Source organism: Pseudorasbora parva, chromosome 19 (genome assembly GCF_024679245.1).
Source record: "Pseudorasbora parva isolate DD20220531a chromosome 19, ASM2467924v1, whole genome shotgun sequence".
NCBI classification, from domain to species: Eukaryota; Metazoa; Chordata; class Actinopteri; order Cypriniformes; family Gobionidae; genus Pseudorasbora; species Pseudorasbora parva.
The window spans coordinates 9,954,361-9,970,115 of NC_090190.1; the positions used below are offsets into that span (position 1 = coordinate 9,954,361).

Here is a 15,755-nt window from a genome sequence, read left to right on the forward strand (position 1 = left end):
TCCCCTAATGGAAGAAGAAAGCCGTCATGTTTACAACTGTCAGGATCAACTAAGTTACACAGCGGTCTGTTATTGTGGGGACATTGACCTTACATGTCCCTTAACATGACAACGAACAAAACAAACTGTATTTGGTTGGCTTACATGTTTACAGACATCCTTTTGGTTTAAATGGACTGCATTTATATAGCGCTTTTAACAGACCCTATGGCCATCCAAAGCGCTTTACATTTTGCCTCACATTCACCCATTCATACACCGACGGCAATGTCAGCCATGTAAGGTGACATCCAGCTCATCAGGAGCAGCTGGGGTTAGGTGTCTTGCTCATGGACACCTCGACACTTGGTCAGGTGGAACCGGGGATTGAACCACCAACCTTCTGGTTTGTAGACAACCTACATAAACCACTGAGCCACTGCCGCCCCAGTTTAGAGACATCCTTTTGTAGTTCTTGGCTAATGAAAGCTGCTATGTAGGCCATCAGTCTGAAGGTCTGGCTATGCGAGACTAAGCATTTTACATTGCAAATCTGCACTGGCACCAAAAAAAACTTCCCCCCAAAACTTTTGAAAATAAAGTGATGTCCATTTGTATGTATCACAAGAGTTCATGAACATCTAGAGGCAAGAGAACATAAAAATATTTTGGTACCTGTACTTCTTATCCTCTCCATCAATGTAGAAATGGTCATATTGAGAATAAGCCTGTTGTCCCTCTGCATCTTTGAGGTGGACCTGTAGAATATAGTCTTTTGATGTGGTAAGCAGGTGGATGGCATCATTTCCTAACCAGTGTTCTCCTGACGGATCTCCAAATCCCTGTCACATAGCAATAAAAAAAAAAGAATCTATTGACAAACACTCTTCTTTTCACAACCTCTGACAAAAAACTAATGGAGTCATTCATTACTAATGGAGAACTTCCAATTATTTACATATGCAAAATGTTCATATTTGATTTTAGCTTCAGGTGTGTTGAAATAATTTGTTTACATTTTGCGGCTATAAATTAATAATGCAAGGTGTGAATTACCAATATTTCTGTATTAAAAATGTATCTTTAAATACTATTTCTGTAATGCCGTGTATGCGGTTATGAATAATTCTGTCCGAAATAAAAGCTTGGATGTTTTGTCAAGTCTTCATCGTCAGTTAGGAACCTGGGTGTGCTACGTTTCTAGCAGCTGTAAAACATAATTTTTCCATCTTAAAAATATATCTAAGTTACAATATGCAATGAAAAACTGCGGAACAGTTAGTTAGAACCAGGAGATATGACCATATTAGCCCAGTTCTGTCAACACTGCATTAGTTCAATTTTGATATCTTGCTAATAACTTATTAAGCATTAAATGGTTTAGCTTTGTTGCATTCATTTCCTATCATCACTGTAAAACTGTAATCTTTGAAACAATCTGTATTGTAAAAAGCAATATATAAATGAAGGTGACTTAACTTTAATTATTTAAATTGATTTTCAAAGGTATCAACAATCCTTTTATTTGTGTGGATATATTTTTTGATTATGAATTCATTTTACCATAGTGAATAAGCAAAAGATAGCGGGTGCTCTGAGGCCATTTTGAAAGTGTGACTGCCATTAAGAGGTGAAATCATGTCAGAGATAGAGGAAAGACTGCTTCAGAAGAATCCTGAATCCTGGAGTTCCATATCACATACCATTAAACATTTAAAAGACCCCCTTTAACCACAGGAAAACGTTGCATTTCCATCTGCTTGAACCAGCAAATGAGACAGCACTTTTGATCACTGTGAGATGTGGTAGTGCAATTGGGCATTCAAATGTTTCAATCCACACATTATCAACAATCTACAGGGGCTCCCGACTCCCACACTCCATCTGGGGCCAAATATTTATCATTCACTTGTAAAAACATTTTTCTTAGAAAACAAGGAAAAGAGAAAACAAAACCTGCACTTTTCTAAAGCACTCCCGGAGCAGCCATAGCAATTTATCAGTTGAAGTAACCCAGGTGAGATGAATTACCACTGTTTTTTGCATTTAAAACTCAATAACAGTAGTTTCCGAAAAACTCAGCTCTTCAGGGAGATGTTGCATTTATAAGTAGACACTGATTTTAAAGCAAGCATTACTAACAATGTCCTAGCGAAATTAAGTTTTAAATGATGGATGCTAAGTGTGAATAATGGCATCCTATTCACATTCAAACTGTCTTTTCTTATCTCTTTTACTTCTCAAGACTTTAAATGACCCTGTGACCGAATTATTATATAATCATCCTCCCAGATAGGGAGGGAATGCAGGTGTGACAACAGAGGGAGACATGGGAATACAGAGACGGCCTATCTGAATTCTCTTCCTCGACGAAAGGCCAACAGGGTCACCAATGCATCAGTATGCTATAGGCTATATGCATCAGATGCCACATATGAGTTAGACTTTAAAACAAAATCAAGAAAATTTAATTTTTAGCTATCTTTAATGATGGCACAAAATCTAATTATTGCAACTAGGTACTTTACAATAGAGAATTGTGCTTTATATTTATTTTGAAGCCAACCTGTGGAAAAATACTCACAATTCCTTCTAAATCTATAGCCTATGTAATACAATTAAAATTGAGATTTGGAGAAGGCTCTAATTGACATTGAATCCTACCAGTTTGTAGTCATTCCAGCCACGGTTAAAATCCACTGATCCATCATAACGGTGCTGAAAGACAGTCCAGCCACCCCCTCTAGTTTTCATGTCACAGAATACCTGATAAGAAACAAACATACAGAAACACATATAAATTCATGTCATAATTATACAAATAAACTTTTTTTTTAATTTATATATTTTTTGTTTTACTAAGAGAGAGAGAGAGAGAGAGAGAGAGAGAGAGAGAGAGAGAGAGAGAGAGAGAGAGAGAGAGAGAGAGAGAGAGAGAGAGAGAGAGAGAGAGAGAGAGAGAGAGAGATCATTTGGATTAATTAAAGGCACAATATGTAACATTCACATTTAGTAATATGAAGCAGGGTGGGGTTGAAAGCCTTTGGGGCGGAACGAGGCCACTGGAGCGATTGCTAATGAGAGACAACCGAAACACACATTTGAGAGCAGCGGAGCTTTTATTAGATACATTTTAGTGTGTTGAAAGTTATGTTATAATGCTACTCTGTGTGCTCGACGGCTACTCTGAACCAATTGCTGAAACACTGGAGTAAGCTATATCGATACATTTTCTGTCGATGAATGTATCCAAACAGTTGCTCACCTGTTTGATAAATCACATAATATATTAAAGCATCTTTGGTGTTTCCATGGTTTTCACTGAAATTGAGGATAACGCGGGTACAATGTCATTGATAGGCAATGCAAGGACACACTCCATGTCCTGGTTAAAATTCTTGGAAACATTTGGAACAATTTAATTACACAAGTCAACTAAATATATAACACTGTTCTAATGAATTTTGGATATTTTAATCCATAAACCGTACATATTGTGCATTTACTAACTACTACATTAAATTATTAGTAGACTGACTGCTTAATATATTTAATTTGATGTTCCCCCAACAGATAATCAACTGACTATCTGAAGGTCTGAAAAGTTAACAGAGTAACTTTTTGAGTACTGTACAATTTAATTTATTGTAATTTAATAGAAAGTAATTTATTGTACTAACCCTTAACCTATAATTAAACAGTCTGATACACCAATACAAGCTACTTGACAAGTATAGTTGCATATTAATGAGTTAGTAGTTGCATGTAGTTAATTATAGTTAACAAAATCTCCAAAATCAAAATCAAAATGTATTACCAAAATTCCTTTTCTTTTGATCTAATATGTGACAAAACCATGGTTTTTAATTGGTATGAAATGCTGAGAGACCCATTGCTTTTTTCTCTTTATTTCAGCGTTTTTTAGTCTGAATTTGGTGAACACTCGCATACAATTCAGCAGTTTAGAAATTTGATTGGTCAAACTACAGTAATTTTCCAGATTTTTTAAATAAGGATGTCTCAAAGTCAATAATGAGGCATTTTTTAAATTGTGTCCCACAATCCTTTTTAAACGCACATCGGGAGCGAGACTGGATCATAAACCACCACATTTGGACTTCTGATGCAGGACATTCTATTCCTGTCCACAACAAGATCTATGAGTACACTGTTGGGTTTGTATTTAGATAATTTGGTTAACCACTGTGCAATAAACTTGCCATACTAATGATGAATTGTCCCAATTTGAACCATAGGTCTCATGGAGACATTTTTGGGACATGAGCACATTGGTCTCAGTGCAGTTTAAACGCTTGATTGTACTCAGTGCTCTTTCACTAAAACTTTTACTATCCATTGATTTAGTATTGAACTCAATACAACTTAACAATTTATTGTTTCGTGGGGAAAATAACAAATTAGTTGCTATAAGCAGCAAAATAAAATAATAAAAGGGCAGTTCATTGAATTCCATCATCCAAATCCATCAAAACAAATTAAAGCAAATCCCATAAAGGATTTTCTTCACAAATATTAAATATTTCTAGCCTGTGGGTGTCAAGTAAAAACATTCCAAGTAAATATCCCCTAAAAAAAAATTCTCCAATTTTTCCAGCTGTTTCTGGGAATAAGTAGGCTTAAGGAGAAGGCGGAAAGCAATAAGTTCTTGGCAAAAACAAAAAGTGGGATAACGTACCTTTCCATCCCTTGGCAGGACCAACTCATTTAGCTGGTCTTATGACCGTCCATTGTGAAACTTTAAACAGCTAATCAAGGTTTAAAGAGAAAGCACTTACAATAATGACATCTGTGGAGAGGTTGCTTGTGGGGAGTATGAACTGATTTCATTCTTATTCAGTACAACATATCTTTCTATTCGCATAACAGATGCGAGATGCTCTTTGTTTTCTGCTTCTGAGCTATCCACATCAAGATGACAGTCCTTAACTTGAGCCACATTTACTTTATCTCTTTAGACTGCGTATTTATGATCACAGACAAATTTATACAGATGTAATTTATACCAAAATACTTTTGTATTACACTGTACGAACATGCTGCCTGAATTTAAAGGTGCACTATGCAACTTTCCGTCCACTGGAGAGCGCCTATTCTAAACAAAGGTGTAGTTTGATGACGCCAAGTTTGAGCGCAGTATCTTGGGACATGTGGTCTCACCTCACAGCCGGTGGAAAATAGGACACGGGCAGAAATCATGTTGATGGATGCGGTTATTAACGTTACTGTAGTATGAAGCAGAGCAGGACCGAGTGTTGTGGAGCTGAGCACGGCCGCTGGAGCGATTGTTACACAAGCACACGGCTCGCGAGCACCGGGACTTTTATTCTGCGTTTCCGGCTATGATTATAAGGTAAAGCAGCTCTGTTTATCATATTAGATACATTTAAGTGTGTTAAAAATGATGTTATGATGTTACTCTGTGCATTCGCTCGCCGCTGCTGTGACATGTTCACACTGCTAAGAGAAAAGTGCTTCTGCAAAATAAAACTGAGGGTAACGCAGATATGACACAATTGGCAGGCGACTCCCTTAAACGCTATGATGACACGTCCCGGTTCATTAGTTAAAATAGCAATTTTCTCACAATTTGCAACATTTGGGAAACATCTGGGATATTGTAAGTACTCAACTGAACAAAATATATAACACTGGCCTAATGATTTTTGGATATTTTACTGCAAAAATACTACATAGTGCACATTTAAAAAGACATTTCAAACTCATTTAGGGCTGGTCAGTGACTCCCATACTTATATCAATATATTTAAAATAGCTGGTAAATATATTTTTTAAATAAATATATTCCATTTGAAAATGTATTTAAAAATATATGAGGAAGTGTGACTAAAAAATATAGTGATAAAATATTAAGTGAAAATATCAATAATCTTGTATCTGCACTGATCAATATCCCTTCAAAATATCTTAATTTGTATAATTAAGGAAACAAAGTGAAGCAGAAAAAGGAGCAATCTAAAACTCTCCAAATGAAAGTAGCCACCCAGCGTGCTGCTCTGAGGGGTGGCACAGTATGAAAGGGTGTTAATACTACATATACCAGCTCGCTCTCACTCACTGCATTAAACCCTGTGTTGGCAGGAAGCTCACGAATCTTTGCCAAACACCTGGCGCCTATGCCCACAGGAAATGGGGGGAAGATGAATGAGAGCACAGGAAAATAATGAATAACAAAAACAATGTTAGCCACATTTTTAAAATGTTCATCACCCCAAGAGCCAGCCAGAAATTAGATTTGACTCTGGAAGTCAAAGGCAAAACACAACCCTTGAGTGGTTTGCTTATGGTTCAGTAGGGCAAGATTTTGAAACAGATACTGTTGCATATTCACAGTTAGGCGCACCGAGACATGGCCTGAAGGAAATGCTTCTCTGACTTCTTGATTTGGTTTTCTGATCAACATGACATTTTCATCTTTTTTTCCAAAGACGTACTGAAATTGCATTAAACTAAAACATGTTGTCCTTCCAGAATATAATGTAGTCCTCAAAAACAACACATAGAACTAAATGTCAGCAGAGCTCAGTTTCTTCAGCAATCAAGATACATGCCAAGATGCATGCTTTACAAAATGATTTTGTATTGCATGCAATATGTAATCTTTTTTCTTTCTCTTGTCCGCTTGAAAATTGTTCAAATCTACTAACCTTAGATTTCTGGGTGGAGTTAGGAAGATGAACGCTGTATATCCCATTTTCTGTAACTCCAGATTTGAATATCTCAGCACAGTCTCTGAACTTTGACATCTCCTTTTCAATTGGAGTTGAAATATCTGGAAATATAGGACATTTTTACGAGTGTGAAAAGAAATAAAAGTGTGGGTTGATTGGTTTGAGCAATACCGATTTAAATCTCAATCTTACTGGAAAATTGCCTGACGGACCCCCACTGGGAATTGCTCTGTTCAGAGGGACCCTTTTGTTCCCACTTAGCTGGTCATGTGCAGCTTAGCCTGATAATATGAAGTTGGCACTAACCGTTAGAGTGAGTGACCATAGCCAGTAGCTGCTGCACTGTGTCAGTGAGTGTGGCCTGCTGCCGTTGGAGCAGTGTGCTGTTACGAGTAGAGCTGGCCAGTTCTCCCTCCAGCAGGCTGACCAGGTGATTCTGTCTATCCAGCAGCTCCAGCAGCTGCTGTTTTTCCTGCTGGATGGCCTGAAGCTCTCTGCTGTGCTTGGCCTCCATGGCAGCGAAGCGCTCTTCCAGGTAGCTGAGAAGAAACAAACTGGCTGGTTTATATACAGTCTTACTATTTGCATTACATAAGCTTTTTAGAAATCAATTGATGCATTGTTGCTGATATAATAGACCAACCGCACTGGGACTTTTACTGTTTTTATCACTCCACTTCGTGCACTCCAGACTGTCAGTCTGTGCATTATTTGTGGGCATTTTGTCTGAAGGCTAGGGGAGAGCGGGGCGCAACCTAACACTTTTTAACTTTCTCGGTTTGTGTAAATCCATTCGGGGTTTAGAGTATTTATTTTTTACCACATTTATTTCAAACGTCTAGTACAGTTATGTGGGTTTTGTTTCATTAATACAGTGTATACTTTTTTCTTGATTTACCCTGAAAGAATGGAAGTGAAATGTGAGAACATGCCCCCTACCATGGGCGTAGATTACGCGGGGGACGCGGGGGACGTGTCCCCCTCACTTTTAATAAAATGTATTTTCGTCCCCCGCACTTTTACTGGGTCTCACCGATCCTTGTCGACCCGCTCCGAGCGGGATCCGAACCGGCGTTACCTGCGCGGGGGCGGGCAAGTTAACAGGGACGCTAAAAACAGCTTTCTTTAATCTGGGTTGATTGCGCGCTTCTTGAGGTCACGGGCAAGTGTATTTACATAGAAACCAATGTGAATACATCAAGATTTAAATTCAGAGACAAAAAATAATCTATGCATGACCTGTCATTTTATTCGCATCTAAATATGAGGAGGGCGCTCTAACAGAATGTCAAACGTGGATTCGTAGAGGTAATATCCAGTCACGCTGGAGCTACAGCTGAAGGAAAACAATCGTTATGAGTGATGAAACGTGACGACGACAATCAGACGATTGCGACAATATATGCTTTATGTGTGTTTTTCAAGTCATCTCAATGTAGGCTATTTATTGGCAATAAAGTATAGGCCATCATATGAATAATTCCGTTTTTAATGTTAAGTATATTCTGCTCACCAAGGCTGCATTTATGTAATCAAAAATAGTTCAAACAGTAATATTTTGAAATATTATTACAAATTAAAACACCTTTTTTTCTATGTGAATATGTAGTAATTTATTCCTGTGATCAAAGCTGAATTTATCATTACTCCAGTCTTCAGTGTCACATGATCCTTCACTATTCATTCTCATATGATGATTTTATAATCAAGAAACATTTATGATTATTATCTGTGTTGAAAACAGTTGTGCTGCTTAAAAATGTTGTGGAAACCATGATAGCCGCATGTAATACATGTTATTTTTCAGGATTCTTTAATGAATAGAAAGTTCAATGGATAGCATTTATTTGCATTCATTAAATAAATTATTATCTTTTGTAATATTAAAAATATCACTTGTGATCAATTTAATGCATGTCTGATCAACAAAAGCATTAATTTCTCTCTTTTTTAATTTTACCACAAATGTTTAGATGGTTTCCACAAAAATTAAGCATCACCATGAGCAGCACAACTGATAATAATCATAAATGTGTGTTGATCATCAGATCCTCATCTGAGAATGATTAGTGAAGGATCATGTGACACTGAAGACTGGAGTAATGATGATAAATTCAGCTTTGATCACAGGAATAAATCACACTTTACTATATCTTCACATAGAGAACAGCATGGTTTACATTAGAATATATATTTTTTTACATTGCATAAAATCTATGGAGTCTTAATGCACAAGTACTTAAAGTTTTAGCACTTTGGGATTGTTTTTAACTATGAAAAGGGCTTTACAAATAAAATTTATTATTATTATTATTATTATTATTATTATTACAAGTGTTTGTATGGCTAGTATATAAACCAATCATAAAATTGGCACAAAAAATAGGAGAATAATATTATAAATATTATTTAGTGGTTATTGTTCAGCAGTGTATTTGATATCTTGCCCAATTAAAAGCAAGAGATGCGATAAATTATATTGGTCCAAAAAAATACAAATAATTTCTGTCCCCCTCACTTCTGAAAAGATGGCTACGCCCCTGCCCCCTACATTGTAACATAACCAAATAATGGCTTAAAATGTTATCTGATATAATGGGGGGGGGGGGGAAGAAATCCAAGACAAATGAAAATATTTTGTCAATAAAATATAATTATTAACTTTTTTTAAATAAAATAATGGCATTTTTTCATCATTAAAAATAAACAAGCACATTGCTAAATACAGCTATACAGCAAAAGCATAACAATAATTAATTAATCATTTCTGAACATTGATTCATTGACTAACAGTGACTAAGTCTTTATTTACCTCTTTCGCTTCGTTTCTCTAAAGAATTCATAAAAGTATAGAACAGAATAGCATAGTTCAACACACCCCATCTGCACAACTGGGATTTAAACCTGGCTTGTGTCTTCTGCTGGTTAAATAACAGATATAAGATTAAAATAATATCAGATTTGTCTTATTTTAAATAAACACAAAACACTACTATGAATGTTTTTTTTTTTTGGCATAATTGTTTCTCTAAATAATGTTGATGCGGCAACTAGTAAATACAAAAAAAAGTTTCATCATCTGTGGAAAGTTTTAAACCATGTGTGTTACAACTAACCTTGCATTAGGTTGTGCAGCGCTCTCCCCTGTCAACACAATTTTAGTCTTAAAGGTGCAGTAAAGGCTGTGTTCTGCCTGTAATGTAAATCAATGAGATCTGTATAGCAGACTACCTAAATAAAATAAATATATAGGATAAATATCAGTTATCACTATACAGTATATCCCAGTGATATGTCATACTAATGTCCTTTTTTTTTTTTCTTTTTTTTTTTTCAAAGCTCTGTATTTTATTTTGAGGGAGCAAAACGTATAATGAAATGCAATACAATGATGATTGAGAGATAAAGATTCCCCAAAAGCTTGATGTATCATATTTGATATATGTTTTTTCTAAGAAAGTGATGTATGGATAATCAAGATCACACAAGCTGCTTCAATCCAAGTGTTCATATTGAAATATTACTCACAGTATGAAAGGTATGAAACCCTCCCCTAAAAGTACATGAATTGTGCCAATAGACAACCAGTTTGGCTTATAATAACTGTCATATCAAATTATACTTCACTCAATGAATTGCTGTTTGTTAATTCCCGCTGCTCTCGGCAGAGATGACACCCTTGAAAAAGCCTCTCAGATTCCACATCACACACCTCTGTGAGCCTGAGAGGCTGGTAGACCTGTAAACACCTGGAAACCGCTGCCATTCACAGATGGTGTTGTTGCCGGGCTTCTCTATCACAATCAAAATCAACAACACTCTGACAGGCTGTGTGAGCTGGCACCGTACCAAGCTCCAAATAAAGACAATAAATCCCACAGGCCTGATCTTTATGAGTCCGACTAATGACTTTGCAGCAGTTTTTTATTGAAACAATCCACCCACACAGATTGAACAAGCTACTTTCAGCTAGTCGAAAGAAACATTCTCTAAATCTTTCTTCGCTTGCTGTTTCTGTTCTTCCAGCATGCATCCTTTCAAGGAGCTATGCACTTGTGTATACCTTTTCAAATAGTTTATGATTAGTTTTTTAGTCATCACATTGTTGTTAAGCTGCAGCTATATTGTAAAGTAATCCTGTATATTGTAAAAAAAAAAAAAAAAAAAAAAAAAAATCCCGTTCACTGTATTTCATTCCTGAATAGATTATCTTACTGTCCCATTTTTAGAGAGAAAGTTTAACTTTCCACAGAATGCTTGCATATTTTAATTTGAGTTAGCAGAAAGATGCATAATCACTGAGCCAAATGTCCCGAAAGACCAACGGAGAAAGATGAAAATGCATTTCCTTTATTACTGGAGCTCAGCAGACAATTTACTGTAACCGAGTGCTGTGTGTGTGTGTGTGTGTGTGTGTGTGTGTGTGTGTGTGTGTGTGTGTGTGTGTGTGTGTGTGTGTGTGTGTGTGTGTGTGTGTGTGTGTGTGTGTGTGTGTGTGTGTGTGTGTGTGTGTGTGTGTGTGTGTGTGTGTGTGTGTGTGTGTGTGTGTGTGTGTGTGTGTGTGAAAGGTGCTTGCAGCATCTTTGTTTATTTGAACACAATTAAAAAGTCATAAAAGAGCTCTGAAACAGGTGATCTTTTATATTTATTTTTAGTGTATGAGAAAGTAAAGACCTGGAATAAACAGGGAAAATTAGAAATATCTCTCGTAAATTATTGATGAGATGTCTTTGGACCTTTGATTATACCTGATATCAAAGGGATAGTTTCCTTTCTTCTTTGGAACATAAAGCAGATATTTTGAAGAATGTTGGTAACCAAACAGTTTCAGTTCCCATTGACTTCCAGATGGACACGAAATATAATGGAAGTCAATGGAAACCAAGTTTGGCTGCCAACATGATTATCACTCTGTTCTGCAGAAGAAAAATGGGATGACATGAGGGTGAGTAAACTGTTAGTTCACCTAAAAATGAAAATTATTTCATCATTTACTCACCCTCATTCATCTTCTAAATATATATTTTTAAAGAAACCCGAGAGATTTATCTCCCTCCATTGAAATTTTATTCCACCAAGTTATCATAAAAAATAAACTGCTTAATATGAATTAAGCAGTTTAATTAAAGTGTACCAAAGAGCTCCCTTTATATGATAAACACATTTAATTTACTTCACTCTGTAAACCTGAATAAGTTGCCTACATTTTCTTATTTAAGAAATGTAAAGTTTCAGTAAGCAGAACTTGCAGTTTGAATTGCTCTTAACTTTAAATATTTGAGTGAGCTAAAGCATACATTTAGCTTAAAAATAACATGTAATCTCACATGTTTAGCAGTGGAAACTTGACTAGCTTTAACTAGCTAATTCAATAAACACCACCTTGTTAATTGGTTACACAATACTTTGGTGACATTAGCATAGCACCACACTTGCTGAATGAGGACAGCAATGTAATACATTTACCATACTGTTTATCTGTTCTCAAACTAAGCTCATGCTCCACTCATCACCATGATGGTAACCATAAAAAATAAAATAAAAAAAAACATAACAGAAACTCTTCTAAATAAGCATAATAAAACATTAAACACTACTAAATATCCCACTTAATGGTAATCTTGAACACACACACACACACACACACACACACACACACACACACACACACACACACACACACACACACACACACACACACACACACACACACACACACACACACACACACACACTGTGTAAAAAAAAAGAAAGACAAAAAGCATAACAGAAACTCTTCTAAATAAGTGTAATACAACATTAAACACTACTAAATCTCCCACTTAATGGTAATCTTGAACACACACACATACAAACACACACACACACACACAAAAAAAGAGCCAGAGCAACTATTGCAATCTTGTTTTATCTATCCCTTGACCATGTGACTGAAACCCTGAGACATTCAAACTGACCAATCAGACCAAACTTCCCCCACTGTACTACAGTTGTGGCACACATTTGGCCTACAGGCCCTCAACATCTCTTTGTCTTTAGGAATCCCAAACGGCCCCACTGATAAGAGAGAGGGGGGTGGAAAACAGTAAAACAAATGTCTTTGTTCAATTTCTTTGATTATTTTGGATTCTTACGATAACAAACCTCACCTCACTGGCTCTTCCATTTTTGATTTGCTCAATGTATCAGTGTTTAATATCAAAGATAAATGCAGGTTGAAATGGGGCCCAAAAAAATGTGCATGTGTATGAGCATCTCACTATCACGGGTCATTAGCATTTTGCGAGCCGTTTTCTTTTGTATCCTGTTTCAAAAACACACATGGATGTGCTTTGGCATTTGTAATACCTTTAGAGACAGAGCTCACATGCATGAGATGCTGCACGTTTGCAGAGGACTCACCTGTTTTTGTCATTGAGGCGAGAGACCTCCTGGGTTTGCTCTAAGAGCTGCTTCTCCAGCCGGTTGGTGCTCAGAGAGTACTCCAGCAGCTGGATCTCCAAACGACTGGTTTGGTTCAGCACCTGCAAACAGGCCCATATGACAGACAAGCGGAAAGAGAGATTACCTTTAAAATATTTAAAGACATGAGAGAGTGATGGCTCTTACTATGTATTTCTATCTACTTGAATGTTGAAGGTAGAACCAGATGTTTCCCTGCATCATTAAGGCTGTCAACTTCATCCAAGAATGTTTAGCATTGTTGGAAACAAATACAGTATGTTAATGAGTTTTAATCAAGGAAAAGGGAATAGTTTACCCCCCCCCCCCCCCCCCCCCAAAAAAAAAAAAATCTGTCTTTGCCTTTAAGTCATTCCAAATCTGTATGACTTTCCTTCTTCTACAGAACACAAAAAAATAATAATCCAAAAACGGTGCTGATTGCGCTTTTCCATTCGATTACAATATGGGAACTGAAGCTTTCAAGCTTTAAAAAGGAAGCAAAAGCACCGTAAAACTTCATAAAAGGCTTATGCACTAACTTCAAAGTCAAAATTGTTCTTGTGAGGAACATCTACATGTTTATATGTGCTTATAATCTTCCCTCCAAAAATCTGTAAACCGCTGTGATCAAATCATTTGATTCACTGAAACTTGAAAGATTGTTCACAGACTGGACAGTTCTCATTCATTGTATGTGTATGAAAAAGTCTTCAAAATGTCTGCTTTTGTGCTCCATGGAAGAAAGAAAGTTATGGATTTAGAACAACATGAGGCTAGATCAGAAAATAATGGGTGACCTACTTCTGTTTTTGAGACCATAATCAAGTGGTCCAAACACTTCAAAAAGTCACATATTTTTCAGTAGATTATCCCATTATGCCTGTTCATTCAAACAGCTAAAGTACATGTTTTTCCAAGCAGCTGTAACACAGTAAACATACTGTAAGCCCTAAAAAGCCCAATATTTTTTCAGGCTGTTCTATGATGTTCAATGAACTGCTGACTGCGACAAAATGAAAGCAAAAACATAGCAGTGTGAAACAATCACTCTTTGAGAGTGTAAACAGTACGGCTGTTTTAGTTGGGCTATTTTCACTGCTTCTCTGATTATTTTTCAAAACTACTCTGCATGGCCACTTAACCCTGCTTCTGTTGGCCATGAATTCAGATAAGTGAAAAACCATGCACACACTATTCAGAATAGGCAACAGTGCTTTGAGTGGAAGTGTTAAATATTATCAGCCATTGAGCTCCAAGAATTTAGTTTGATTGTGAGTCTCCAATACAAATTATTGCATACTTTAATATAGAATTTTAACAAATGAGTGCATGAGAGGTGCCCACGTGGCTGCTTGTCTTCAAAAAGTGGTTTAAGTAATTAGAGAAAAAGCATTTCACTGCAAAGACAGACAGAAGCTTGATGCAGTTAGAAGGGGTGCTGTTTATTTTTCTGGATGCTGTCAGTCTCATTTGATCAGCCTCACCTGTGTCTCCACATCTGTCAGTTTGCGTGTGTTCTCCGCTGATTGGCTTAGAAGATTGGTTCCGATCTCCAGCATGGTGGCTGTCTGGGTGTGAATGACATTCCGTTCCATCTCTGATCTCACATTCTCCTGAATATAGCTCTCCAGCTGTAAACATGACAAGAGACATCAACAAACCTACTCCAACATCATATTCTTACATAAGCCAAAACTTTCAGCATGGAGAGGCATAAAAACAGGCTACCCATTCGAAATCAAAACCTATTAAAAACATTAAAAAAAATGTTTTTTGAATTATTACAAATTGTTGAACAATAAAGTGTGTAATGGAAAGATAGGAAAAATTAGGATTTTGTTTTTAATGTTTCATCTCTCATGCATGACCAACCTGATCTCACAGATTTCCATGAAATGAACACAGACCCTTAACTCAAAAATCCGTGATAGTTCACGGAAGTGATGCCCATGTATGTCAATGACAGGCAGCATCCGTGATCCACACATGGATTCCCTGTTCCAACACCTTATATTCATCAGTTTGATTCAGTCAGCATAATTTGTTTACATTTATTTTCTTTTTTTAGACGTTTTCCCTAAACCTAACCATTTGTGTATTATAAAAAAACATGATATAACAGGCAGATACACAGATAGTGCAGGCACAATTTATTCAGAAACTACTAACATTCCAAATGTTCCGAGGGCAAACGATTGATTTGTTTGAAGAAAATCCCCAAAAACAATCAGTAACGTCGAGTCCATCTGCCGAATATTAATACATTTCAAATATTGCCGCCGGAAGAAACATCAGGTCAGGTTTGACAGCATTGGCTGTTGTATGTCGCGTGACTAATTACGTCATTACGTCAGCTTTGATTGTAAAATGCCATTGGCTCTTGTGTGTCTCGTGACCGATCGCGTCATGCTGAAGAGTCGTCTGTATCATAACGAGTGCGTGTGTGGAGCGCGATCATCATTTCAACCATGAAAACCTTAAAGGGGGGGTGAAATGCTGTTTCATGCATACTGAGCTTTTTACACTGTTAAAGACTTGGATTCTCATCCTAAACATCGACAAAGTTTCAAAAACTAATGGTGGACATTTGATGGAGTATTTCTGTGTCAAAAATACTCCTTC

At 36.7% G+C, this 15,755-nt stretch overlaps 1 protein-coding gene across 1 annotated transcript in view; it reads right to left on the reverse strand.

Moving 5' to 3' along the window:
• angpt2b (angiopoietin 2b) overlaps positions 1 to 15,755 on the reverse strand; it is a 50,077-nt gene that overhangs the window by 15,562 nt on the left and 18,760 nt on the right. Inside the window, exons 2-7 of the mRNA XM_067426089.1 lie at positions 14,618 to 14,764; positions 13,092 to 13,213; positions 6,996 to 7,228; positions 6,666 to 6,790; positions 2,644 to 2,745; positions 655 to 821 (exon numbers count right to left, since the gene is read on the reverse strand). Coding sequence (XP_067282190.1) covers positions 655 to 821; positions 2,644 to 2,745; positions 6,666 to 6,790; positions 6,996 to 7,228; positions 13,092 to 13,213; positions 14,618 to 14,764 — 896 coding nt within the window. The remainder of the gene's footprint in view (positions 1 to 654; positions 822 to 2,643; positions 2,746 to 6,665; positions 6,791 to 6,995; positions 7,229 to 13,091; positions 13,214 to 14,617; positions 14,765 to 15,755) is intronic.